The sequence below is a fragment of the Typha angustifolia genome, chromosome 10 (genome assembly GCF_048772165.1).
Source record: "Typha angustifolia cultivar Huaian chromosome 10, ASM4877216v1, whole genome shotgun sequence".
Classification (NCBI taxonomy): Eukaryota; Viridiplantae; Streptophyta; class Magnoliopsida; order Poales; family Typhaceae; genus Typha; species Typha angustifolia.
The window spans coordinates 728465-754392 of NC_133248.1; the positions used below are offsets into that span (position 1 = coordinate 728465).

At 36.1% G+C, this 25928-nt stretch overlaps 3 protein-coding genes and 1 long non-coding RNA gene across 7 annotated transcripts; 3 read left to right on the forward strand and 1 right to left on the reverse strand.

Moving 5' to 3' along the window:
* The first annotated feature begins 523 nt into the window (after window positions 1–523).
* LOC140768881 (protein PIN-LIKES 2) lies at window positions 524–4697 on the forward strand. Of its 3 annotated transcripts, none has more exons than XM_073109331.1 (2): window positions 524–675; window positions 873–2464. In XM_073109331.1, the coding sequence occupies exon 2, from the start codon at window positions 968–970 to the stop codon at window positions 2309–2311; it is 1344 nt and encodes a 447-aa protein (XP_072965432.1). In that variant the 5' UTR covers window positions 524–675; window positions 873–967; the 3' UTR covers window positions 2312–2464. The 3 variants fall into 3 exon arrangements, 2 of the variants coding, with proteins under 2 accessions (XP_072965432.1, XP_072965433.1); XM_073109332.1 differs by having other exon boundaries at window positions 538–675; window positions 870–2464; XR_012105813.1 differs by adding an exon at window positions 4246–4697 and having other exon boundaries at window positions 557–2367.
* Window positions 4698–5523: 826 nt separating this feature from the next.
* LOC140769107 (uncharacterized) lies at window positions 5524–7272 on the forward strand. The gene is made up of 2 exons (XR_012105853.1): window positions 5524–6841; window positions 6970–7272. It is a non-coding gene; the product is annotated as an uncharacterized lncRNA (long non-coding RNA).
* A 1561-nt stretch (window positions 7273–8833) lies between these two features.
* LOC140768116 (oligoribonuclease) lies at window positions 8834–17470 on the forward strand. Of its 2 annotated transcripts, none has more exons than XM_073108231.1 (9): window positions 8834–8963; window positions 9434–9604; window positions 11251–11382; window positions 11768–11844; window positions 12462–12543; window positions 12657–12712; window positions 14323–14409; window positions 14949–15039; window positions 17095–17470. In XM_073108231.1, exons 2-9 carry the CDS (start codon window positions 9493–9495, stop codon window positions 17211–17213), a joined length of 756 nt encoding a protein of 251 aa, XP_072964332.1. In that variant the 5' UTR covers window positions 8834–8963; window positions 9434–9492; the 3' UTR covers window positions 17214–17470. The 2 variants fall into 2 exon arrangements, with proteins under 2 accessions (XP_072964332.1, XP_072964333.1); XM_073108232.1 differs by having other exon boundaries at window positions 17100–17470.
* A 1346-nt stretch (window positions 17471–18816) lies between these two features.
* Window positions 18817–25894, reverse strand: LOC140768115 (ABC transporter G family member 7). Its single transcript, XM_073108229.1, has 11 exons — window positions 25555–25894; window positions 24898–25088; window positions 24635–24785; window positions 23889–24021; window positions 23386–23587; window positions 22130–22406; window positions 21666–21797; window positions 20674–20894; window positions 19901–20113; window positions 19732–19816; window positions 18817–19305 (listed from the first exon to the last, which is right to left on the reverse strand). Exons 1-11 carry the CDS (start codon window positions 25789–25791, stop codon window positions 19138–19140), a joined length of 2010 nt encoding a protein of 669 aa, XP_072964330.1. The 5' UTR covers window positions 25792–25894; the 3' UTR covers window positions 18817–19137.
* Window positions 25895–25928: the final 34 nt, after the last annotated feature.

The window sequence follows — 25928 nt, forward strand, 5'->3', positions numbered from 1 at the left end:
ATACTATAACTTGGACATAGAAGGCGGAGCACTGCAGTCCACTGATCGGATCTATATTCTATCGGTAGAAGGCGTATATGGGTCTCGTTTGTGTTCGATTCAGAATAAAATTTAACGAACTCGAATATGCCCAGCTGCTGAAGAGGATGAGCTAAAATGTTAACTTGTGTCAGCTCGAGTTCAGCTCGTTTGGCTTGACGAGCTACGTCGAGCTGGTTCATAACTCAGTTTAATTTGCTAGGATTAAACTAATAAACTTATGGAACTAACAATCTAACCGTTAAATTTTAATCTAATAGCTAGAATACAGTAATCATTTTCATATATATAAGATCGTACTCTTGTCCGCGAGACAATCAACCTGACATCGTGACAAAATATCGATCGTTTCATTTATCGTTTTCTTGGATCTACCAGAGCCGTCCGATCCTGCACGGACGACCGTGGCGAAAGATTTAGCTCCGTCCGAGAATAGCGAGTCGGATGAGTACTAACTCCGGTGCGTATAAGACCAACTCACCCGAACCCAAACTCGACCGTGGTGAGAACCTTCGCGAGGATAAAGATCAAATCCATCACCTCACGAGAAGCAAAGTATGAATTTGAAACACTCTTCGTGTAGATATTTCCTGCTCGCTGGAATCGTCTTCATCTAGTGATGGTTATCATACTTTGGTGAGCAACCCTTCTAGCTTTCTCGTCAACGTTTCTTTGGATTTCTTGCAGTTCTCGCGATTATTCTGCAATTTATGCGATGCCCAAGTTGTAGATTTGTTATTTCCGCACGAAAGATCTCGCCTTTAGAGAAATCTCCACTGCCCATCTGTGTATTATAGTTCTTTAAAGATTTATTGTGATATTTGCATCAGCAGGCCTTCATTGGTTCCATAGATTTGAGAAGTCTTGAAGACCCAACTCCCGAATTGTCCCATTTTTTAGGAAGAACTGTTTGTTAGCCTCGTCCCACATGGATCATCAAACTGTGAATGATAGGAATGGCGACTGGCTGTCGGCTGTGGTGCCTCTTATGAAGCTCTTGTGCCTCACAGTGATAGGCCTGATACTTGCCCACCCAAAAACCCAAATCGTGCCGAGAGCCACCTTCAAGCTTCTCAGCAAGCTCGTCTTTGCCCTCTTCTTGCCCTGCCTCATCTTTGTCCATCTAGGCGAATCAGTGACCTTGAATGATGTCTTGCTTTGGTGGTTTGTGCCCGTCAATGTGCTCATTAGCACGGCAATAGGTTGTACTCTTGGATACATCGTCGCAATTGTTTGCCGCCCGCCACCGCAATTCTTCCGGTTTACCGTGATCATGACTGGATTTGGCAACACCGGTAACCTCCCGTTTGCTATAGTTGGATCGGTTTGCCATAGCTCAGATAATCCGTTTGGCCCCGATTGCCATAGGACAGGCATTGCTTATGTCTCTTTTGCGCAGTGGGTTGCTGTAATTCTTGTTTACACCTTGGTTTACCACATGATGGAGCCACCGATGGAATATTATGAGATTGTTGCAGATGGGAATGAAGTAGAAGAGGAACCAATCAGTAATATCAGTAGACCTTTGCTTCATGAGGCTGAATGGCCTGGGATGATGGATAAGGAAACAGAACATTCTAAGGTTCCCTTTATTGCCAGAGTCTTTGCAAGCATTTCAGGATCTTCGCAGAACACTTTTCCAGACCTTGATTTTACTGAGGAGGGAGAGGCAAGTGCAGGGATTTCTAGTCCAAAGTCTATTAGGTGTTTGGCCGAGCCAAAGGTCGTTAGGAGGATTAGAGTTGTCGCCGAAAAGACTCCAATCCAGCACATTCTTCAGCCACCAACAATTGCATCTTTATTGGCGCTCATTGTAGGAACGGTTCCTGTATTTAGAGATTTTGTGTTTGGAAGTGATGCACCACTCTCTTTCTTCACAGACAGTTTGGAAATCTTAGCAGGGGCTGTGGTTCCCTTAGTAATGCTAATTCTTGGAGGAATGCTTGCAGAAGGCCCTAATGATTCATCTCTTGGTATCAGAACGACAATTGGGATCACTGTGACAAGGCTTTTGATCCTCCCATTTGTCGGAATTGGGGTAGTAGCTCTGGCAGATAAACTAAATTTTCTTGTTCAGGGAGATCAGATGTATCGATTTGTGCTTTTGTTGCAATACACAACTCCAAGTGCTATTCTATTGGGAGCAATTGCCAGTTTGAGGGGTTATGCTGTCAAGGAAGCCTCTGCACTCTTGTTCTGGCAGCATGTGTGCGCCGTAGTTTCTCTTTCGGTCTATATCGTAATCTACTTCAAGCTGCTTTCCTACATTTGAGGTTGAACACTCAAATTACTTAGTTTCTTCAATCCCTGTCGAGGGAGCATTAGCTCGTAAGTTGTTTCGTTTGAACGAATATTTCTGTTTATAAATGGTAGTGAGATATGCTAGTAAACTATTTTTGCAGCAACTGAGTAATCTTCAGCCTCCCATCTATATACGTCTATGGTGCTATCTTTTAGTTTACCATTGGCTTATTACACTAGCATCTGTAATCTACTTCTGATTTTGATCAAAATATTGTCTCAGTTGGAATGTATGCATCATAATTGCAATCTGGTTTATAGAACTCATTATATTGGCAAGTCTGATGGACTCTTCATGAATGAGATAAAGTAAAACAAACTAAGCAACAAAAAGAAAAGAACACACAGAGAGAGAGAGAGAGAGAGAGAGAGAGAGAGAGAGAGGGAGAAGAAAAGAGGAAAACTATAACCTTCTTATTGCTTGATTTCTCTCCATTAAAATCCTATTGCTGTCTTCCTCTTCATCCAAGCAAAGTGATCTTACTTTCTTCCATTTCTCCTCTCCCTATTTCTCCTTATTGATCAAGAATCCATTAGCTATGATATGTTGCAAACTAGTTGTACTACATCAAGAACTCACAGATTTTTACATAAGCACATCACTTCAAGATTTTTCATATGCCAAATATGTGACATCTTATATTAACACAATTCACAATCCTCTGGTGCATATGGACCTGAGTAGAAACAAGTAAAGCAACTCATCCCACTATCAGAAACTCTCTTATTTGTGAATAGTGATCAAACTTCACTCTCTTTAAAAATTGCCATCCCTTCAGCTACTCTGTACCGTAGATAATTCGATTACGACAAAAACAATGCAGGAGTTTGTCATCGATCTACTACTCCTCCCCAAATTTATTACAGTTCTATTATAGTTTATAAACTATTTGTTAAACTACCATAGTTTTTATCATGCAAACATAAATTGTTCTCACAAAAAGAAGTTTATAGAATCATCTTTTCGATCAGCGATTTCTATTATTTTAGGATAAGAATCTCTTATAAGATATATTACTCCATAAATTATTATTTTGACCTCAGTGACACTAGCGCTTACCTGATAATAATAATAATTTGGAAACTATGCCAAACTATAGTGAATCAGTCAGGACCTCATTGATAGGGGAGGGAAAAAGACTTTCCCTTGTTCTAATCCCAAAAGCCAACCAAAACAAAGGCAATTAGTTAGATGGGGCTTTCATGAGCCCCACCAAATGCATTTGGTATCTCTCTCATCTCTCATCTCTCATCTTTCTCTCTCCAACCACAAATTTCTTAAAGCTACGTAGAATGGGAAAAAGTCCTCAGATTCATTCTCTCCGACTATGAACTGTTGCTCTCTGAGCTTTCTCAGGACTCTTTATTTCCCTGAGCTTTCCCAGGACTCTTTAATTATTATCACCGCTACCTCTTCAGATTAAAAAAAAAAAAAAGGTGAGTTCCCCAAAAATGTTGGAGTTTTTCTTTTATTTTTTATTTTCCAAATAGGATGAAGCACAAACGTTGTAAGGCATAAGCTCAAGATGGCCCATGAGCAATAATCATCACTCCCAGATTGAGAGCAAGGATTGTGGATTATTGTGGTTGGGTTAACTGTCATAATGTCTAGTTATATCATCAGGAATCTAATCTCTTCTAGGATTTGGTTTGTTTGTGATCCTAAAATTTGAGTTGAGAGAGGTTTGCACTAAAGCTTGATTATAAAGTCAAATTATATTGAGTTTTATTATTATTGAATAGGTCTAGGAGACTACATTTATACATACAGAGGTTTAATGACATCAGAAAATAAATGGTTATTTTGAAGAGTAAATTAATATATTGTTTTTAAGACAATGATTTACATAGCAAGTAGTCTGTGGATAGACTTTTTTTTATGAGAATATTTTAATTATTCTACAGAAGGGTCGTAATAAATAGGTAGGTGAAGACGATTCCGCTGCACCTCCCGGTCAGGTTACCGTCTCCGTCGCGAAACCCCAGGCAGCGTGATTCTGCCCGACAAGACCGCCGCCTGCGGTGGGATGTGCCGTACGGGGTGGTGCTCATAGACGTGATCCCCACTAGTAGTTGACCGGTCAAAACGGGAGGGGGGATGCCGGATCGCCTGCAGAACCACTGCACGAACTCGCCCTCCAATCCAGTGGATTCATGCCAAGTCGGCCCGGTGCATTCATTGCAGCGCGTAGCCGCATACGTTCTTTGGAGACGAATCCAACAATTAGCAGAAGGTGCTGAGAGGCGATCTAGCGTTGGATTCTCCAGGATCTGACATCCCGGCTGGCCCCCCCACGTGGCGGGAAACGACGGGTACATCGTGTGGTTGCTGGCTCACGTGGACCCCACCCCTCTTTTGTCTTGTAGAAAAAATAAAATTCTTTATATATAAATATATATATGTTCAAGAGTTGTCCCTATCACCTGCCTCCTCTCTAACACAGTTACACAGGCACGCAGTTTCAACTCTGCGTATTATTCTATTCCTTTTTCTAATAACAATATCTCCTCATATTCTTCTACTAATTCCAAGCTTAATTAACCAGTAATTAATGCTTCAACTTTGCGAGACATAACCACAGGAGCTTACACTGAAATTAAAAGAAAAAGGAGAGAAATAAATGCATTTGATACTAAAATGATACTGTTTCTTTCTTCTGTGGAGAGGTATTATTTTCTCCACTGGCAATGCATTATATCAATGTAGCTGTAGAATGCATAAGCTTGGATTAGCGTAATGGCTGAAAACAACTGGTTAACTAATTACATTCTAAGAATTGCATCTCACTTGACGTAAAAAGAAAGACAAATCCGACCAAATATGATGGCCTTGATAGAAGCTTTTGGTTTCCCTTAAAAGTCTATATATTAATACATAACTAATATTAAAATATACTTAACTGTGTACTATAAGAAGAATGCAATTTTCTTATTAAACGAAAATTATATGTTACTGAGGATTTTAAACCAGACACCACAAAAGAAGCGCAGAAACATCCATATTTGCTGAAAAGGTATATTAATATATATATATATTTCTATATAAAATATCAAAAAGAGGAGATTTTTCTGTGCCAATAAAAGAGGAACATACGATTAATGGTTGGTCTGTGCCATTCTCATTAGTCATTAGTCAATCGTCAATATTGTAAGCTTCTAAGCTTTCTTGTATCATATTTTTTTTAATTTTTTTTAATTTTTTTATTGAGAGAATATTAGGTCTAAGTTTTCATTTTTATCGGACTTTGAGATAGCCTAATTGCGTCTAGAAGTACTTCTATACTTCTTTCCATAAAAATATATATACTACTTTGTTTTGAGAGAGAGAGAGAGAGAGAGAGAGAGGAGAGAAAAGAGGTAGGTGTCCACCAGACATGTGAGTGATCAGCAGGGAGACAGGGAATCTATTCAAGACTCTTCCCGAGACTCCATCTATCCATCAAAGTAGGGAAAGGAGGAAAAGAGTGAATGAAACTTGCCATTTCCCTACTCCCAACCCCTCCTTCCTCTCACCCTATAAATAAACCCTCCCTTCTCCTCTCCTTTCCTCCATTACTTCTCTTTATTTGCATGATTTATGGATTCATCATGGCTTGTTTGGTGTTCTTCTTGTTTGATGTTTGGGTTGTAGATGGTGTCAAGTCTGCATATTTGTTAAGAAAATAGCTTTGTTTTTGTTATTTTTTTGAGGGGTTTTGGTATGTGGGTTTTGGAGTGGAGCTCCTTGAGGTCCAAAAGAAGGTCTTTGGAGGGGCGATTCAGCTGCTGGATTATGGATCCCACTCTCCTATCTCATAAGGAAGAAAGAGAGAGAAAGATAGGGAAATAGAGAGAAAGATGACAACTTGAGATAGGCTTGTGGCTTGCATGACTCGGGAGCTGCATTAGCCTTTACTGATCTTTATTTGGATTGAAGGGAGCTCTACATCTATACTCATCTCCTCTATCCTCCTATTTTTATTCCTTGATCTCTTTGTATAGCTCTCCCATAAACCTTTTTGACACAGTAGAGCTCAGTAAGCATTTCAGAAAGTTTAAATTGTGTGGCTCAAAGTATTCTCTTAGTTTGTTGGCATGATATATTCCATGATTCCTTTGCTGATAATTTATTGTTGGTACTGATGCTACTAGATTTTTAGTGTACAGTACTTCCTCCAGGCTATTTTCGGCTAGGGTTTGCTTGCTGCTTAGATTTGCCCTTGGGAACTTTGGATAGATTCGATGGTCCCCTTTTATTTTATCATGTGTCTTGTTTGCCCTACATATGGAGAGAGTTACAGCAAATAAACTATTCTACTACTTTTCTTCTTTTCATTTTAAAAAACCAATGTGATGACATCTGCGCCTAAGTGCAAGCTAGATTTTCCACTAGTCAAACTTTGATTTTTCTCTATATGGTACCTTTCGATGCAATTATTTCTTGTGTTCTTTGAATGCAGATGCCACCTGCCTACAACCATCATGAAAAAGAGCTGTAGGTTCTGATGAAGAACAGTGGCTTGTACCTAATACTTTCCTTTTCATTTTACCATGTATTATTTACCTTAGGGAGATCTCATAACGAATTAAACTATGAGTTAAGGTAGATTAGAAAGTTTACTTGTGTTCTTTTGATCTTGAAAAATGCAGTGAGAAACGGAGGTATAAGTTCTACAATCATCATGAAAAGGAGCTGTGGATCCTGTTGGAAGTACTACACTACCAGCTGTGTCTTTTGGCTACTTTATCTTCCTTTGTTTTCCTGTTCCTTGAAGCAAAGAAAGCCTTGTAGAACATTTAATATTTATTGTTTACTTTCCTATGCTGATACATTCTTACCTGCCCTCCTAAAACTCTCTTTACTTCTAGTCTGATGATAAGATTTAGATTGAAGGGATGTGGATAATGTTCAAAGGATACCCACTTAAAAAATGAGAAAGATGTTGGAATTTATTGTGGTTGTGTAATGGCTATGTATGCATCGTTGGCAGGTTGGCAGATGAGTGGGACATCCACCAAATTTGTAGGCTATCTTGTTCCCCTTCAAGATTCAACAAATATCTTGACAAGCCTTTTTTTCTCCTTGGAAATTAATCAATAATCTCTTAATTTAATATAAAACTTGTAGTAAATTCGATTGCAGTTCAATAATTCCCACTGCTCATCTACAAAAGCTCAAGAACCTCATGGTGCCTTTTAGTTAGTTCGATGGCATTTCTACAGACTGTTAGTAAGGTCATAAAAAGAATAATATTAATGTTCTCATACAATATCAGTTTTATATGAAGAATTTTTTAATAGATTTATATGATATTTTAATATATGAGTTTCTTAAAAATACTTGAGAAGAGGAAATTTTAGTATAAACTATTTAAATATTGATATTAAAGTTTTGAAGAATAATATGATTATATTAGAAATTAGTTAAATATGTTTTAGTAATAATAAGTAATATATTTATTTAAAATGATGTTAATTTTTGTGAAAGTTGGGATCTAATGAACTCTATGAATTTGGATTATGTTGTGTTTAATGCATTCTTCCTTCTATTCGTGGTGAAGATTGATCTTAATTTATAATTTTTTTTCGTATTATGGGGTTATAGAGAATATAAAATTAGAAAGTATTAAAATAAAATAAGTTATTATTTAATTACTATACCATAATAATGAAGAGGCTTAGATTTCAGTAATTCTTAGTCATCAGAACCAGACTAGAAAACGATTGATTGTTATATTTAACTTATACAAGATTATATCTTAATTACACCATTAATTTTCTAGATATAAAGTTATCCTTATAATTAATAATAAAATAATTAACTATAACGATGGGTGAAATGTCTACAAAGCGGATGATGGTCTAAATAACGGAAGAAATAAATAATCATTTATTGAGTATGATCATTAAATTTATTATCCGTTTACTAAACCTACCATTGTTCCAGCTGATCAGCATTTTCTTTTCTCTTTTATATCCTTCATTTGATCCAAAAAATTATATAGATATTAGGAGTAAATTTGTAGTTGGAGTTAGAACTCAAGATTTCCTTCTAACAATATATAATCACCAACTAATGGCAAAATAAATCTGGGTAGAAATCTTAGTTATAAAGATAACCAAACTTGGTTTTAACTGGAACGAAGACAATAAAATTTCCTCTAAATATGCTGCTTCTTTCATTGAACAACTTAGTTTGAAAAGCTTGTCTCTTTCTTTTCAAGCAACATAGGCTACATTTTTGAGTTATTTTATCCTCATATTTTTATCTTTTTACTATTTCTAATTTGATTATTTTCTTATAAAATTATATAGAAAACATGGTTTTTTGAAGTCCAATGGCGTATAACAAAGATGAGAGTAGTTTAGGCTGTTTGTTGGTATTTTATTGAAATTTAGGGGTTGAATTAAAAATAGTTAAAAGGCAGGGTTTAAATATTAATTAATACATAATTTAGGGTGTGAAGTGTCAAAACTCCTATACCGAACCGGATTTAGTTTCAGATCGTAGTTAGATCCAATTAGTATCACGCTCTCTCTCTCTCTCTCTAAAAACCCAGACGAACCCGAGGGTATTTCTTTTCTCTCTATTTCCACCCAAATCACTCGGCGCGAGAAAAGAGCCAAACTCTTCTTGTATCTTGGTACGATTCTTTTCTGAGTGCTTGTCGGTCGTTAGAAGAGAAGCTTGCAAGATTGATTTGCTTTTGTAGTTTGGGCGAGTCAATGCCTTACGGGTTCTATGTAGAATTATACTTGTTGGTTCTTGTGTATTTCCTCTCTAATTAGGATCGTTCAATTTTCCAAAGGGCTCGGATTCCTTGAAGCGTTAGTGGGTTGCTTGTAGTTTTGGATTTCTTACACCACTTGGTTGAGGTGCTTGCAAAATTGTATCTTGCCATCCTAATTAATTTTCCTCTTCATGTTTTCTGATGATTTTTTATTTTTTTATGAGCTCTATTACAGTCAGCCAAACAGGACATACTAATCTCCTCGTTACTGTGGCTTGGACCTTGATCAACAATTTGTTGTTTCAAATTTTTGTTATGCTCCATTGCGGAGTGTTTCTTCTATGTTCATTGAATAATATATTCTTTTGTTCATTGTTATCCAGGTGTCTTCTTTGTGTGGAAAGAACTATACGTTGTGGCTTCAAAGAAGTGGTTCCAAGTGATGGATAAGCTCACTAATATCTTTTCTGTTCTTCTCTTGGATGCTGAAGATGATAAAGAACAAATTACCACTGCAGAAGTTGTCAAGGATAAAAATAATACCTCAAAATCAGGTTATTTTTCTATTCACATAAAACCCCAAAATTCAGGTACAAAGTATATTAAGTTTAGTTCATCATTACTTTATTGACCTTCAAATGAAGTAGATACTACCTTCTGCACATGTATGTTAAGCCTTTGGCTCGTGTTGTCCGTTTGTTTGGAGATCGTTTCTTTTTCTCCTGAAATTGTAATTAGATTGCACAGGCATGGACAGTACACCTCATAGGTTGTGGAAAGAAACAATATCCATTATCTGGTTGTTCCTTCCTACCATTTGTGGTGCATTTATGAGCTATTTGAATGATCAAATTGCCCACCTCTTTCTTTGAGCCATGTGAACAGTATCGTAGTTCCATTGGCTGTTTCACTACTATTTGGTGACTTCAAAGTCATTTCTCGTTATCTGAACGTTCATGCTACTTGGATGCATTTATATATTGAGTTATCAAATTCCATCTGTTGCTTTCTCTGTACCATGTCAATAGTACCATAGTTGTGATTTTTGTTTCACCTGTATTTCTTTAACTCAAAAATACATGATTTAGCATAAATCTTAGTATGTGTTTAACCTACCTCTTGTATTTTCTTGATCCAGCTCTGTCTGATCAGTGCTTTAATACATGAAAGCAAACTATGTAGTAGCATTGTTCATAACTAGTTTCCAGAAGAATCAAATAACACCAATTAAGTTGAAAATTCCTCAAGTTGATTTATAGTTGTACAGAATTAGTAATCAGGGTGGTTCTTTAATTAATTTATCTATATTTAGTATGAAAAAGCATTCTTTGCCATTTCAAAATTCAAATGAACATTGAAGTGATTGAACATAAAAATGCACTAAAAACGGTTTTGGTGCATACCAGTGAGCAGATTTAGCACTTTGTTTTGACAGAAGATATCAGCAAATGCATTAGTTTTAAGTCATTTTGACACTTCGAACCTCTCATTAACTGGCTGTGTTTTCAGTGATCTGTTTGGAAACTGATTAAGTTTGATACTTTGATGTCATATTGGATAGAAAATTTAAGAGAAATGATAAGGATTATCAGAAAAAATGGGGCAATTTATCTAACCCGCATAGAAATACTTAATATTGTAGGTTGTGTTCCACTCTAAGGTAGAGGAAATAGTTTTACAGCTTTTATTGTTCTTGATGCACTATGCAATCCTTGAAATGGTTGATGCAATGTTTGATTTTGGCAGACTAGATAACACAAATTAAACATATTGATTGGTTACCTTGTGATTTTGCATGCCTAGGTACCTTTCTAAACCCTTATAAGATTCTAAAGAATTTGGTTAAACCTTGTACCTCATTTCAAGTTCTACGGAAGAAGAGACTTTGTATGCAAATAAGCCTATTGGACTTTCATTGAATTTGTATCAATTTATACTCGTTACTCTTTGTCCTGTGGAGCCTTTATCTGAATACTTTGAAAAACTGAACATTTGTTGTCACATTAATTGTACCTACAGGGAGGTTATCTATATTTCTGGAACATAATCATCAAAATAGAAATAAACAAACCAATGAATTAGGTAATTGGAAGTCATCTTTATATATTTACTCATGTACCCCTGTATGCAGATGACAAGGAAATTTGAGTGAATTAAGAAGTCATTTTATATCATTTCTGAATGTATTCCCTTTATGCAGAAGATGGGAAGGAAAATGACTTATCAGGAAAGAATGATACCCTAATAAGTCAAAGACTCAACCATGGAAGTCTTGCATCATCTTCTAAGGACTACAAGATGCCTCTTGTGTGGATCGACTTGGAAATGACAGGTATGCATTTATCTTATTCAATAATAGCTTTGCTTGAGTTTGCCTATCCAGTAAATTTGAATTAGGAGGACATAAATTTCACAGTTGGATTTCAGGAAAACATAATTAGAGACAATAATACTAAGAGAGAGTGAAAGAATAATGTTTGCACGTACCAAGTCAACTTCCTATTTGGAAAATTTAATAGCTTTGCTTGATTGCACCATTTTGATGTCTGTATTAGCTGCTTTTCGATGATACAAATCATGGTTTAATGCTATTTTTATGTTTTTTCTCTGGCGAGTTTATTAATCTTCATTTCTATCTTGCTAGTGTATTGGTATCACAAATAATAATTTTAATACTCTGCAACTTCTCTTTGAGACTTTGACTATGATGCTTGTAGGTTTGGATGTTACAAGTGATCGGATATTGGAGATCGCTTGTGTCATTACTGATGGTAAACTTACCAAATTAATAGAGGTGACTTTTGATTTCCATATTATTTCTTGTCAAGGCAACCATAGTTTATTTGTTGTAGTTTCACCTTATTTTGGCTTTTTCTTTGACATATTTTGCATCCTTACTTGATGCCTAGAAGAGTAGAAGTTCGTCTGTTTCAAAGAATCAAAGGACAAACTCCTGAAAAGAATAAAGCTTGAAACAAATTAGGTTAGGCTTTCAAAGAGCTTAAATTCTGCATTATTGTGTATCATAGAAGAGACAACTCTAAGGTCTTTAGCTATGTTAGTACCAGATTTTCACTTTGTTCTTATAAGTGCACCTTACCAGAGAAATACGACTTTTTATCACTAGAAAGTACAGTCATATTATTAGACATCTTGTGAAGAGGTGAAGCTTTAACAGCAAGTGCATGGTAGACCTAAGTCCGGTAAAAGTAAGCAGTGAGAGACACCCATCTGATGCCATTTGGCTGTCGTGTGTGGATTCTGAAAATTTGTTAGTAGACTTGATTTCCTTACCGGGTTGTCTCATGATGCTTTGACTATAACTCGTGTACGAACAATTGGGCTTTATCTGACATTGGTTACACTTTAACATGAATTCTTAATAAATAAAGCATTTTTTTCTCTATTAAGGGCCCAGATTTGGTTATCAGTCAAACAAAGGAATGCTTGGAAAACATGGGAGAATGGTGCCAAAATCACCATTCAGCTAGTGGTATGTTGGTCATCTGATGTGCTCATATAAAAAGTGAATTTGTTACCAATTTACCTTCACAAAATTTCTTCTGAAAACAAAAATGTTGATGTATTCACTTCAATGCAATTTAGGGTTGACAGAGAGAGTTCTACAGAGTACAGTAACCGAGCATGATGCGGAAAAGCAGGTATGCTCGCCCATTCTTAGTCACTCCTTTTTTGTGTAAAACAGATTGTGATATATATATAATTTTCTTTTAGATTCTGCATATTAGTTATATAACTGAGTGATACTAAATTCAACTTTGGATTTATTATAGATTTGGTGAAATTTTCAAACTAGATGAGTGGCCTATCCTGATTTTCCTGTCAATTGTTTATTTTTGGAAAATAATCTTGACATTTTAAAGTAGTTAAAGGATATTACACTATGCTTCGGATGAGGATAACAAATTAGTAAGTAATGAAGTAAATAGAAAAAAATTAGAAAATATAAATATACACATATAAGATATTATCATCATTCATGAACATACCTAATACATAGGGAGAAACTTTAATTGATATTTTGCAAGCGCAAGCAGAAGTTGACTTCATATTAGTCTCAACTATGTACTCAAGTACAGCTTGTACATCCATGCTATTGAATATTCCACCTTAACGCATTTCTAACTTGATAATATAAAAGATCTGTAAAAATATGGATTTCTTATAGATAAAATTAATGTTCAAAATTTAGTCAATGCACATACATATAATTATTATTTGTTGTGTGATCAATTCTTTATTGCAATGTTGAGTACTCTTGGTTAGTTTAATTTTGTTTCTTAATTTAAGGATATTATAAAATATAACCTGCTGAATCTGGGTTTGAGTAGGTTCAACCAACTGATTCGTATCCCTTTGGCCTTTGTACAAGTAATTAAAAAGCGTGTCAGAAGAAGCAAGAGGGACTGAGGAAGAGTTAGGAATGGTTGTGCATAGGAGAGAGGGAAAGGAGCCAGTTGAATTCTGTTGCTACTTTGTGTCGATGAAAGGAGATGGAGAGCTTAACTTTAGCAAGAGGCGCTGCAAGAGAAACTTGCAAAAGTAATGTAAGATGACCCACTTCAACAGAGTGTCAAGTAAAAGAAAGCATAAGAGAAACTTGCAAAAGTAATGTAAGATGACCCTTTTTAACACTGTCAAGTAAAAAAAAGCATAAGAGGGTTGCTTATGCAAAACCCTATACTGTGCCACCAAGCTGGTGGTGTGGTGATGTCAGTAGTAGTTTTATCACCTTTTTATTTGCTTAACTATTAGGTCGCTAATTTTATTTTGAGTCCATTTAGGTTCTTTTGCAAATTTGATTCGATTACAATTCATGAAGTAAACAGAGATACTGCACCAGTTACATAGAAGTGATGATGGTGGTTTGTACTTGTTCAACAGACTACAGTTTTTGTGGGAGGAATTAGTTGGAAAAATCATGATAGCAGTTGAGTTTATGCAAAATGGAGATGAATGGAGGAAAAGAGTTTATGAAACCAGCCACAAATTTGAGACTAAATGCTTGGCTTTTCCTGCTGTTGGTGTTCACTTTATCAAGTGTTGTCCTTGCTAATATCATTTTATGTCTAACTTTATGATTGTTTGAACAAGTTGAAGTTGGTGTCTATTGTTTCTAGGTTCTTTATCTCAATTTAATGTTTCTATATCCTTTTAGTAGTTATACTGTCTTCAAGAATTACATACATAAGGAAAGTAGAAGAGATTAACTGTGTGCAGCTCTTTACCTGCTTGCTGTAATTCCTTTCAGGTTGTAGATTTTGTGAAGAAGCATATAGGTTCAGATACTCCACTTTTGGCTGGAAATTCTGTTTATGTGGATCTCTTATTCTTAAAGGTTTGTGAACAATTTCTGTGTCTTTGTTAATCAGATGATTTTTTTATTCTCTGTTGACAGACTAATCAAAGTTCAAATTTCCAATGTATTACTGCATAAGTCATAACAGAGAGGTGTCCATCCATATGTGAATGTGAAGTGGTCGAGTTCAACTTGGCTGGTCTTTTCTGATCATTAAATTTTTTGAATGCCAGTTATTTTTTTATTGAAACAATCAAACAATAAGAATTGCATTCTTAACTAAACTATATTCATTTTGTAATTTGCTTTATAGTTTATTATCTAATTTTTTTCTGATATCCTTCATGAAACTACTTTAAACTCACATTTATATCTATACAACACAGTAATATATTGAATATATAGAAGACCTCCATCAAATGAACCTATCTATTTCCCTGTCTACCATCTACATAATAGAAGAGCATTTATGTTGACTAATGTCACTAATGTCCCTTATTGGACTTTTATTTTGGCCTTGATGCCCTATTTTTCTTTTGTTTGGTTTGCTAACAATTTCTGCATTTTTCATGTGACAGAAATATATGCCAGATCTGGCGGCTATCTTCCCTCATGTACTTGTTGATGTTAGCAGCATCATGGCTTTATGCATCCGTTGGTTCCCAAAAGGTAATACTTTTCTATCATGTTTATTCAAGGAAATTTCAGGATATTTGATGTCTTTGATGCATATATAATTATATATATTTCAGAAGAAATAGTGACAAAACAAGGAAACATTTGCTTATTCTCCACTTAGTGCAAGCAACAATTCTACATTGATGCAGTACAATTGAGTTAGTTCAGTATAACTAATTTTATTTATGAACACTACAGATTTCTTTGTCTACATGGTTACGTTTGAAAGGAAAAATGTTAGCTGAAGCGCTTTGCAGTCCTGTCCTCTCTTTTATTGACAAACCCTACAATGCCATGTCTTTTACCTAGAAATTTTTCGAGAAGACAACTAGGATTTGAATGATCTTCTCCACACTGATCAAATTTCTGGTTCAACCTTTTTGGTTTGGGACAGTGAAGATTCTGACTGATAGAACAGGGTTCCACTGCCACACATACTTTTATGTCATTATCTGGTTAGATCATGTTTCGGCCTTATATTTCTAGACCAATGATGCCATTAGTTTGTTAATTTTATCCATAGAACTGACTATGCACAAAATCTTGAAGAAACAAATTACTTTATGGTGTATAAGCTTGAAAAGGAAAATAGTAACAGAAATTGACAGTTAAAAGTATTTCTAAACTCGGCTTGGAAGAGCCCTGATAAAGATAAAAGAGAAGGGGAGTGGACATGTTGCACACATGGAGGGTCAGAGGGGTGTACCGTGCATGAAGGAATGAAATCCAAGAAGGGGTGGGGATCATCTCAGTGGAGAAAGAAGGAAAAGGGTTCTTGACATGCATTTAAGAGAGGTGAGGGAAGTTGCTTCTGCACTCATGGAATTTGAATCATATTGAGATACAGGAATTACTGACTCATGTACTGGCTAAGTGAGCTACTTCAGAAAGACTGAAAATCATCCATCTCGTTCTGCTGCAGTAGTTTTGATCTTCTTTTTTCAAACATTTTGTTGATACGGAAAGTACTGACTCATGCAACACCTAATCACACTATCATCCGCCAATATCAGGTTAGAATATCCAATAGCAGTTACTGCCTGATCATCTAACTTAAGAAGCTTATGCCTACCAGCTCAGATGTGGGAAAGAACTACCTTTTCCTATCTTACTTCACATACTATTAAAAGAAAGAAACAATTGATAGCTACATAGACATCACGAAATAACTTGCAAATTAATAGCTGATATGATTTGTTATGAATTAATTCTAGAGAACAATAACTGGCTATCGAGTTAAAAATAAGAGAAAAGTAAAATTTCTCTTACAGGTATGCTACTAAGGACATGTATTCGTCTCTAAAATGAATCACTATGAGTATAAGTAGTCTTTATGCTGATATTTCTCATAGAGAGCAGAAAGGTTAGATTTGATATGCTAGAAAGTTGTAGTCATTAGACTGATGAATTTTTTTCTTAGACTGTTTATGGAGGACTTTCTTTGAGAAAACATGGATAGATCTAAATTAGAAGAAACAAAATTATGAGAGAAGGTCATGCAATTAGGTGAAGGGAGACAAAACTGGATACAACCACCAATGATTCTTTTTGAAAAAGCATGATGTTTTGCTTATAGCTTCATTCATTTTAGACTTTCTTGGGCAGAGAAAACAACAATATTCAGCAGCAAGTCACCAAAGATTGTGGTTAGAATAGCTGAAACAAATGGCTTGTTGTTTTATTTAGTACTTCAAAATAGAAAATCTAACTGTAGACCCACAATCATTTGTAACTTGCTCCTGCAAGTGAGGAAAAACTTTGGCCTGTATTTTGAGGTCGTAGGTTGAAGGAAATTGCTTCAGCTGAAATGTGTTCTAAATAATAAATTAATTACAGTGCGTATATGAGGAAAAGAGAATTCATGAACTTACAATTCCACTGTTGAACTCTGACCTGTGCTTCTAACGATCAAAGCTAAGTTCCTGATCACTTTACTGGTGAATTCCCTGAACACATTCACATAGAGTTGAATTTGTTTGTTAAATTGTGTTTAATTCCAGGGAGTTGCAATAGTTTTTATTTATCTTTGTTGAACTTTCTTGACAGAAAAGAAAAAGGCTCCTCCAAAGGAGAAAAATCATAGAGCTATGGATGACATCAAAGAAAGCATCAAAGAACTCAAATACTACAAGGAAAGCATTTTCAAATCGCCGAAGTCAAAATAGTAGCTGTTTAAGCAATGCAATATTACTCAATTCCTCTCGATGATTTATCATTTTGTAATTCTAACAATCAGCTGGGTCGCTATTTAACTGATCAGCTGATGACATAACAGAATGTTGAACAATGAAGGAACGTTCAGTTTCCTTCATTCTTTTGGTGATCATTTCTTGGTGTATTAATATTATAATATCAGGGACAAAGAATGCCCTCTATAGTTTATAGTCAGTAGTCACTTGAAGAATTATAATCTTCTACACGATATTTGGATTTCTGTATCTTAATTTGGATCAGAAAACTATATCAGGATGAGTTCTGAGAGTTAGAACAATATCCGGATTCCATACCTTGGCAAGAATTCCACATTTTTTTTGACATGGAAGCCGAAGATGATAGATACTATCCACCTTGTCACTCTATATATATTTCATGTGCTTTCTTTAGCGAGGGGCCCAGTTTGCTAGAGATGAGATTTGTATTTATTTTCATTATACTGCTAATAGTAGTGATTTTGAGATATATCCTATACTTCTTGGAGCATTATCTTACATTCTGAGACATTGACCAATGCAACAAAAATTGGTATTAACTGCTGAGAGACAATTAAAAGCTAACTGTATTGCTAAATAGAATGATCATTATTATGTACAATCACATTCGCTTTTACACTCAGGTAACCTTGTCTACTTACATGTATGATACTATTTGAGAAGTCTAGCGTTTAGAATCCCCTTCGTTCAGATGTATTCTATCAGCAACTCCCTTCGCCAAATCCATCAAGTGCAGCATGATCACAAGCACTGATATTGGCATGCTCAGTGATACCATCAGAGTTACTCCGACCGCCAGTCTCGGCCGCGGACTTGTAGGATCAAGTTGCAGTAGCCCTAGTATCTCACAACTATGAGACTCAAAGAATGTGTATCTATATTCTTTCTCCAACTCAATAATACATTTATCATCTCTGTTAATCGCCTCAACCTCCATGATTCCTTCTCGAATAGTCGTCATAACATGATCATCCATGTCTTCATCTCGTCGAATAGCACAAATTTTTGCATCAATTTTCTTACGTTGATGAAGCCTAATTCTTCGAGCACGCAATTCACCGGAAAGCGGCGGCAGAGCTGGCCAGAGACCTGAGGGGATGATTGAGGAATGATATGAAGAGGCTCTCATTCTGATGTGGAAGATACACTAATAAGGGAATGAGAGAAGATATGAGCCTCATGATATCTCCCAGGATTATAACCAAGTATGAATGGAAAGTAATACACCCCGGAATTAGAGGAGAGAAGTAATGGACTGGAAGAGACATCTGGGTGATGACTTGAAAGTATAGTTTACCAAGAAGACCGAACTTGTGGAAAGAGCTGAATCATGAGGCAGATTGGAAGTAATATAACCATGGAAGGAATTAGTTAGTGAGAAGGGGAGGACAAGGGGAGATTACTTCTACGCATTGGCAAAATGATATAACGTGTAACGATAATGATGACATAAATAAATAAATAAAATACTATAACAACCAGATAATATTTCAGCAAAACTACAAATCAATTTATCAGTATAGCTGATAACCGATTATATTTATCTCGGTAATAAGAATTTTTGAATAGTGGATTGTGCATTTGCTACTTTCATGGTAGTCTGGTACAGCATGAAACAGCTATAGACATAAATTGAAGAACAAACACAGAGGAAGTGAGATTAAGTTCCACATTTTTTTTTCCTTTTCGACAAGTGGAAGCGAAACTAGGCTGACTCTTAACTATTAAGTACATGCCACCATTATTAGAAAAATACGATTACAATAGGAAGATGGCAAATTAAATAGTTCATAACTGATCTGATGTCAGAAGGCTAGAGATAACAATGTAGATGGAGCATGAAGCATCTACTGAAGCAACTGCAGCTTAGTTTGGCAAGTTAATCAAGCTGCTGCTTCAACTCAGAGGGAGGTAGGAGCTGCTGATATTTTGGTTTGTTTTTCTTGAGAAGAAGGTAAGTGGTCCAGTACCAGAACATCAAAATCCTACCTTGCGCAACCATCGTATCCCTTATGCGGCTCCCTCCAAAGGAAAGCCTCTCCAAAGCCTGCCATAGGAAGAAAAAGAAGGGAAATTCTCTTAACCCTGAAAGATCTCTCTCAAAATAAAATGACAAAAGGACATCGAAGAAAACCCAAATTGGGAACTTGCAATGTTTTTTTTACCTAATTGAAACTGTTCCTGTTAAAAAAGATTTACAACTGCTAGTCTGCTACTGATTTTGATTCTTAGGAATATCAGAACCTTCACATATTTTATACTAGAAAGACCAGGCATAAATATAATCTCTTTGAGAGAACCTATGCCATGATATCATCGTAATTCAGAGAAACTATATTTTTTTCTGTCTGATTCACCAGCAGTTGAGGAGGCAATTTCATGCACTTAAAACTTTAGTTATATCTTGCCTTAACCAAATAAACATTGTTACATTGCTCATTACTAGGGAAAAGAGCTTATGTGTAGTAAGTACCTGTTCTCCAGTTTGTATATCAAAGGAATTTTGTTGCTCAAATTGTAATCCGCTGAATTCGTTGATGCAAAGCCCTTGAAAGGCCCTGAATAATAAGATAATACAATTTGGTCTTTACTGAGATATCTATCGTATACTACATCAGTAAATCAAGTGCTAAGAGATGTACCATCTTATGAGAGAGACTCTAGGAATCCATCGGAAGATGAGAGGTGTATTCTCAGAATTTACATAATATCCTCCGAAGACAATGAAAACTGTCATAAGGGATGGACCAACAGCCATTGCTGCTTCAGTTGTAGGGACCATAGCCCCAACAGTAAGACCCATTGCTGATGCAGCAAATGACTCCACAGTGTTAACGGCACAAAATTTTGCAAATCTGGGAATCAAATACCATGTTTAGAAATCAGTAAGATAGATGCCAGATCTTCATATTTCAATTTATTAAGGTTAAACATAATGCTTAGTGTACCTAAATCAAAGACGCTAAGTCAAATTTCCATTATTTGTACTCTTCTCCACTAGATAATTACATCTCTCAAGACTAGAACAAAGAAGAGAAGAAACAGTACACAAGGTATATATATTTGGTTAGAGATGAGAAATTGATAATAAGAGCATTTCCAGGTATTATGCTGGCCCAGGACAAAATGGTGGTGTAGATCTTAAAAATGGTAACAGCAGAGTATAGAAGCATCATATTGCTTTGATATTGACTTAAAGGATCCATAGAACACTAGAAAAATTACCACAACTTGGATTAACATCACTTAAATGGATTTGGGAAATAAGAAATTGGAGCAAAGATATTTACAAAGTAAAATCTGCAATGATTCAACATATAAATCATAATGTTCTTTGGCATGGAAAGCATGGAGAAATTCTCAAGAACTACAAAAAGAATTAATGTTCCAATACAGTCAGAAACCAGAGAGTGACCTGGATAAACTAGGATGAAGACGAGCCATTGGATAGAGAATTGTCCCAAACATTAAGGGGAATGATGCTCCGATAGGGATTTCAGCCAGCAATTTAGATAGAAGATATGGACCCAAGGTGTACGAACCCTTTGCACGCTCTCTATCTACTATTGCCCGTTCCTTGGGGAAAACACCTACTGTCTTTGTAAGTGCTGCCATTGCTGTGTTAATTGCAGCCACCTTTAACCACAATAAAGTGTTTATTACTTTAAGTCCGTTGACAAATTTTCAATTTGAATTCAATTGTGGAAAGCTAAACTACTGTAACCTGTTAAACAGACTATTTTATCATTTAGAACTTCAAGAAAAACTTAATATCACTAATTAAAAGAACCTTATTCGGAGCAATAATATAATAGAAAGGTAGAACATTATATTTATAAGATTTAAGGTTCTCCTTCATGTTCGCATGACAACACCAATGATAGTTACATTGGGTTTCAGTTTAGCAGCACAGCGAATATTTTAGACATTCGGTAATCAGAACCAGACTGCTACACCCTTCCAGAAGCATGATTCTAGGATTGCAGAATATATACATATATCATTTCAAGTAATAAGTTGGTATAATCAGAACCAGAACTGCTACACCCTTCAAGAAGCACAATTCTAGGATTGCAGAATATATACATATATCATTTCAAGTAATAGGCTGGTATAATATATATTGGTATAAGTATAATAATAATACATACAAAACAACTAAATAACTATAGCTAGAACTAGAATTTTAACCAGAATTATTTTAGGATATATTCAATATATAGATAGGATGTAATTAAATATAAAACATTAATTAACAATCGTGATATTATCTTCGTGTATCTATATATTTGCATACACATACATATTCATGCATGTATATAATCTAAAACTGCAACCTTGACTCAAATAATTAGCTCCTTTAGCACAGAGGGAAGTTTAAACAATAAAAGCATGAAATTTGCATACCTGAAGAAGTCCCATCCTATCCTGTATAGAAGTCTGAGATTTTCCCATTCGCCAAAAGACTGATCCAAAAATGATTGCCGAAGCAACAGACATTCTTGTCCTAACTATGTTTGTTGGTCCATCACGACAAGCCTAGGCACAACAGATCTCTTACTACTGTTAGTGGACAAAAGACAGACTACAGTACAAAACATAAATTGCAACTTAGAAGGAAATTGCTAAAAAACACTTTCCGAATCATAGAGTGGAACAAAGAAAAGTCGCTAAAAGTCAAGGACTCATATGGAGTTACATATGCATGACCCAATATATCTTTCATATCTGTTTTTACAGTAGTATACTAATATGCTCTTGTAAAAGAAATATTTTTAGTAGGTGAGTTGAAAGGAATATAAGGAATAAGTTAAAAGGAATATTTTTATTAGGTGAACTGAAAGGAATATAAGGAATAGGAGATCAGCAACCTGCATCCATGCACGTTTGAGTAGCAAACAGAATTGCCTCCACCAGCCATGCCTTTTCTTAACTAAAGATTTCCTACCAAATTTTTCTGGAAATCCCAAGCTCCCTGTTTTCATAATTGGACTAATGCATTCAGTAACAGAAATCTTATTTGCAAATGCTTCAACAAGATCATCAATCCTCTTCTGGGAGGAATGTACACTTTCAGCTGAGCTATAATCAACTGAAATGAGATCAGCTAGAAACTCAGCAGGGTTTTCATGGTCTGGACATTGATACCTGACAAATTTATTACCAAAATAACATGTAAATTACTAGAATGAAGAAACTGCAGCAGAAATCACAACATACAAATGCTGATAGATGTTCACTATGCAACTTCATGCCATAGCAAATTAAAAAGCCAATAATTAATTGCAGTGAGGAAAAGAATAAAGGCAAGAAAGAATTATAATGTATAAATGCTTTCGGAATCTAGGAAATTTCTTAAGGTAGCCTCAGATCATTGCAATTGCATTAGAATTGTAAGCTGTAATGCCCAATCCCCACTCACAAATATGCCTTTAGCAAGTATACCTATATGCTCACACAAATATATGTTTATCTATAATGGGTGCCAGTGTACTTACAGTCATGCATGTGTGTTTGAATGTATAGAGGTCGGTTATAAATCAAAAAGTCAAAATTCTTGCAAAAAAGGAGGAAAAAGATCATGTCTGCGTCAAAGCCAAACTAACTACTGCAGACACATATTCAACTCATTTATCATGGGATTTTGGGTTACATGATGCATAGGGAAAGACCAGGATTGTTATGATGATACACATTGTCCAAGTATTTTTCTATCATAATTTGGTAGATAGGTATGTGCATGATTTAATATTCTGTCAAAGACCCACGAGCTAACCTCTCTCATGTACTGCAATTGGTTTTATATGCTTTTTGGAGTTAATTTTTTTAATTATATGATGAAATGGAGTATCTTATTCTAGATCTTGATCAGAAAAGTTAACTTTGCATGCCAGAATCGTTGATCATGACATGGAAAACCTAAGTCTTGAAAATCAATTACGTGATTTTGTAATCCGTCAATCATGCATCAAATGGAGGCAAAAATGAATGGCTCTAATGACTATAGTAAGATGATACACAAATATGAGTATTCTTGAAAAGCACAAGAAATTAAGATGTTAAATTGCAAAGATAGTTATTATAGCTTGGAGATGAAGATTCCATGGAAAAATGATTGAGTAACTACCCAAATGTTGAGAAGTATGCTAAAGGTTCTTCTTTTGCAGGACCCATGTACACAATTGCACCCTCTGATAACAACACAATGTCATCAAATTTGCCATAAACTGAACCTCTAGGCTGATGTATAGAGCAGATCACAGTATGTCCATCTTCTGTAAGCTGCCTAAGAGTTTCCATAACCTTCTCTGCCTGAAAAGCATCCAGACCTACAGGATACATGGATAAATTATGAATAAGCATATAGAAGATGCAATAGAATGAATAGATGATCCATAAACTTTGACAAGGAAAAAGAAAATAGAAACAAGGTCAAGGCGTGGAATCTATCTGATCCTTACGCCTCCATACCTACTTGATACTTAGATGTTGATTTAAGTAGAAATTCTGGCAAATCTCACTATCTTGATGAAAATATATCACATCCACTAGTGTAAATTCTACAGGATAAGTAAGGAAACCAATAGACTGTTTCAGAAAGGAAGGGGGTGATGAGGATATGTAGCATACCTGTCGTTGGTTCATCTGCAAAGATGACAGATGGACTAGCAATCAATTCGCAAGCAAGTGAGAGACGCTTCTTTTCACCACCGCTGATTCCTCGTACTTTTGCATCACCAACAATGGAATCCGCACAACTAACCTTTTAACAAGAAGATAATCACCATCCAGAAGAAAGACGAGAAAATTAAGTACACCTTTTATGTAAAATTTATGAGAAAACACGAAAGAAGTGGACAGATATTTTAGAAAGGAAATACCCAACAAATCTAATAGAGTAACATTCTGTTGTTCTTAATGATTCATTCAAATATTCAGGAAAAGAAAATAAATGAACTTGTCATATGAATTCATATTTTGGTATGAAGATGTTTAATAAACAAGTTCTAGGAAAAATGACTAGTATTCATATTTCTAAGGATGAAGCATGAAGATACTTCAGAACAATCTATACCCACTTCAGATATATGATAACAGAAGCAACCTATTTCACCATTGACTTGTAGTCTCTGCAGTTAGCACCCGCAAGCATTAACATGTCGATATCCTAGTAAGATTGGCAAACTATATAGGAGAGTTAAGTTCGTGGGTTCTTCTGGGAACTCAGCAACCTATGTTCCGCAATGCCAACTTCTATCTTGTATACACGCGCAAGCAACTCTTATCTTTCATTCCATTTATTTATTTTTACAATTCAAGTCATATGTGTTGATCCTCCATTAGATTCAATCTTTTAGATAAAATGTCAGACTTACCAAGCCCAGCCGGAATAAAAGCTCACTGACATACTTCTCCTTCTTATCAGTTGACATTGTATCTGGAAGCTGGAGATCTGCAGCTAGTGAAAGTGTCTCCCGGACTGTCAGCTGCGAGAAGAAAAGGTCCTCTTGTCTCACATACGCGATCCTGCAAAAGCCAACTCATCATTCTTTCAGTTTCTAAACATCTGGAAAATATATTCATTTATCACAGTGAAAAGATAGCAATTTTGGCCAACCACCACATCAACAAAACTTACTTACAACCACCCCGTGATATCGGCCGCCCATTAAAATCCAAATGACCAGAGAGATGTAAGCGAGGCGAGGACACAAGTTGTCCAGCAAGGATATTAAGCAGAGTTGTCTTCCCCGACCCTGAAGGACCCATAATTGCTAGTAATCTTCCTGGTTTCGCCTCCCCACTCACATTTGTCAGAAGAAATCTTACCTGAAAACATGGAATACATTTAAAACACAAACTGAGCCGAGGTCCATTTGGATTTATGGGACTTCTCCAAAAAGCGGTCTCTTATTGGAGCATATTATAATTTCTTTAACTACAACTATTGCTAGACATACACAAGATGCCATTTTATAGATATGTGTCTATCTTCCATACTTCACATCAACATCAACATATTCTATTCCTTTCGATTTTAAGTTGCTACGCCACCTTTCAGAAATTTCTTAGGTGAACAACAAAACTAGTTCCACCTGCAGTTATAGACATAGTAAATTTGAGACCCATCGATAATAATGCTGGCGTATCAAGACATTAGTAGTCGCTTATCAGGAAAATGGAGTGACACCCAACCAGGGAGCAAGTCAGCAAAACTTGGCAACAGAAGCTAACATGCGGAACCCCTGAGACGGTATCACGTCAGCATGCGACCAACACTTGAGAAATGCGTTACCGTCTTCCCTCGCTTGTCGGAGAGGGAGCAGGTGATGCTGCTCCATCGGATTGTGACCGGCGTGACCCCGCCGGAGACTGGAGCCTCCTCATCGCCCTCCGCTGAGCATTCTTCCGCCTCCTCCTCTTCCGGCGGCGGGGGCAGGGCGGGGCCGGGGCCGGCGACCGCTCGGAGGAAGAACGCCGCCGCCAGCGCCACCAGGAGCTGCCCCAACCCTTTCCCTCCTATCGCCATCATCTCTTCCGCACCCCTCTGTACTACTCTTCTCGCGTTGAAGTGTGAGAGGTGGAGCTTGAGAGGGTGTCAACTGTAAAAATTTGGATGGGAGAGACCTTAGACAGAGAAGGATAGAGATTATAGTACGGGTATGTCGC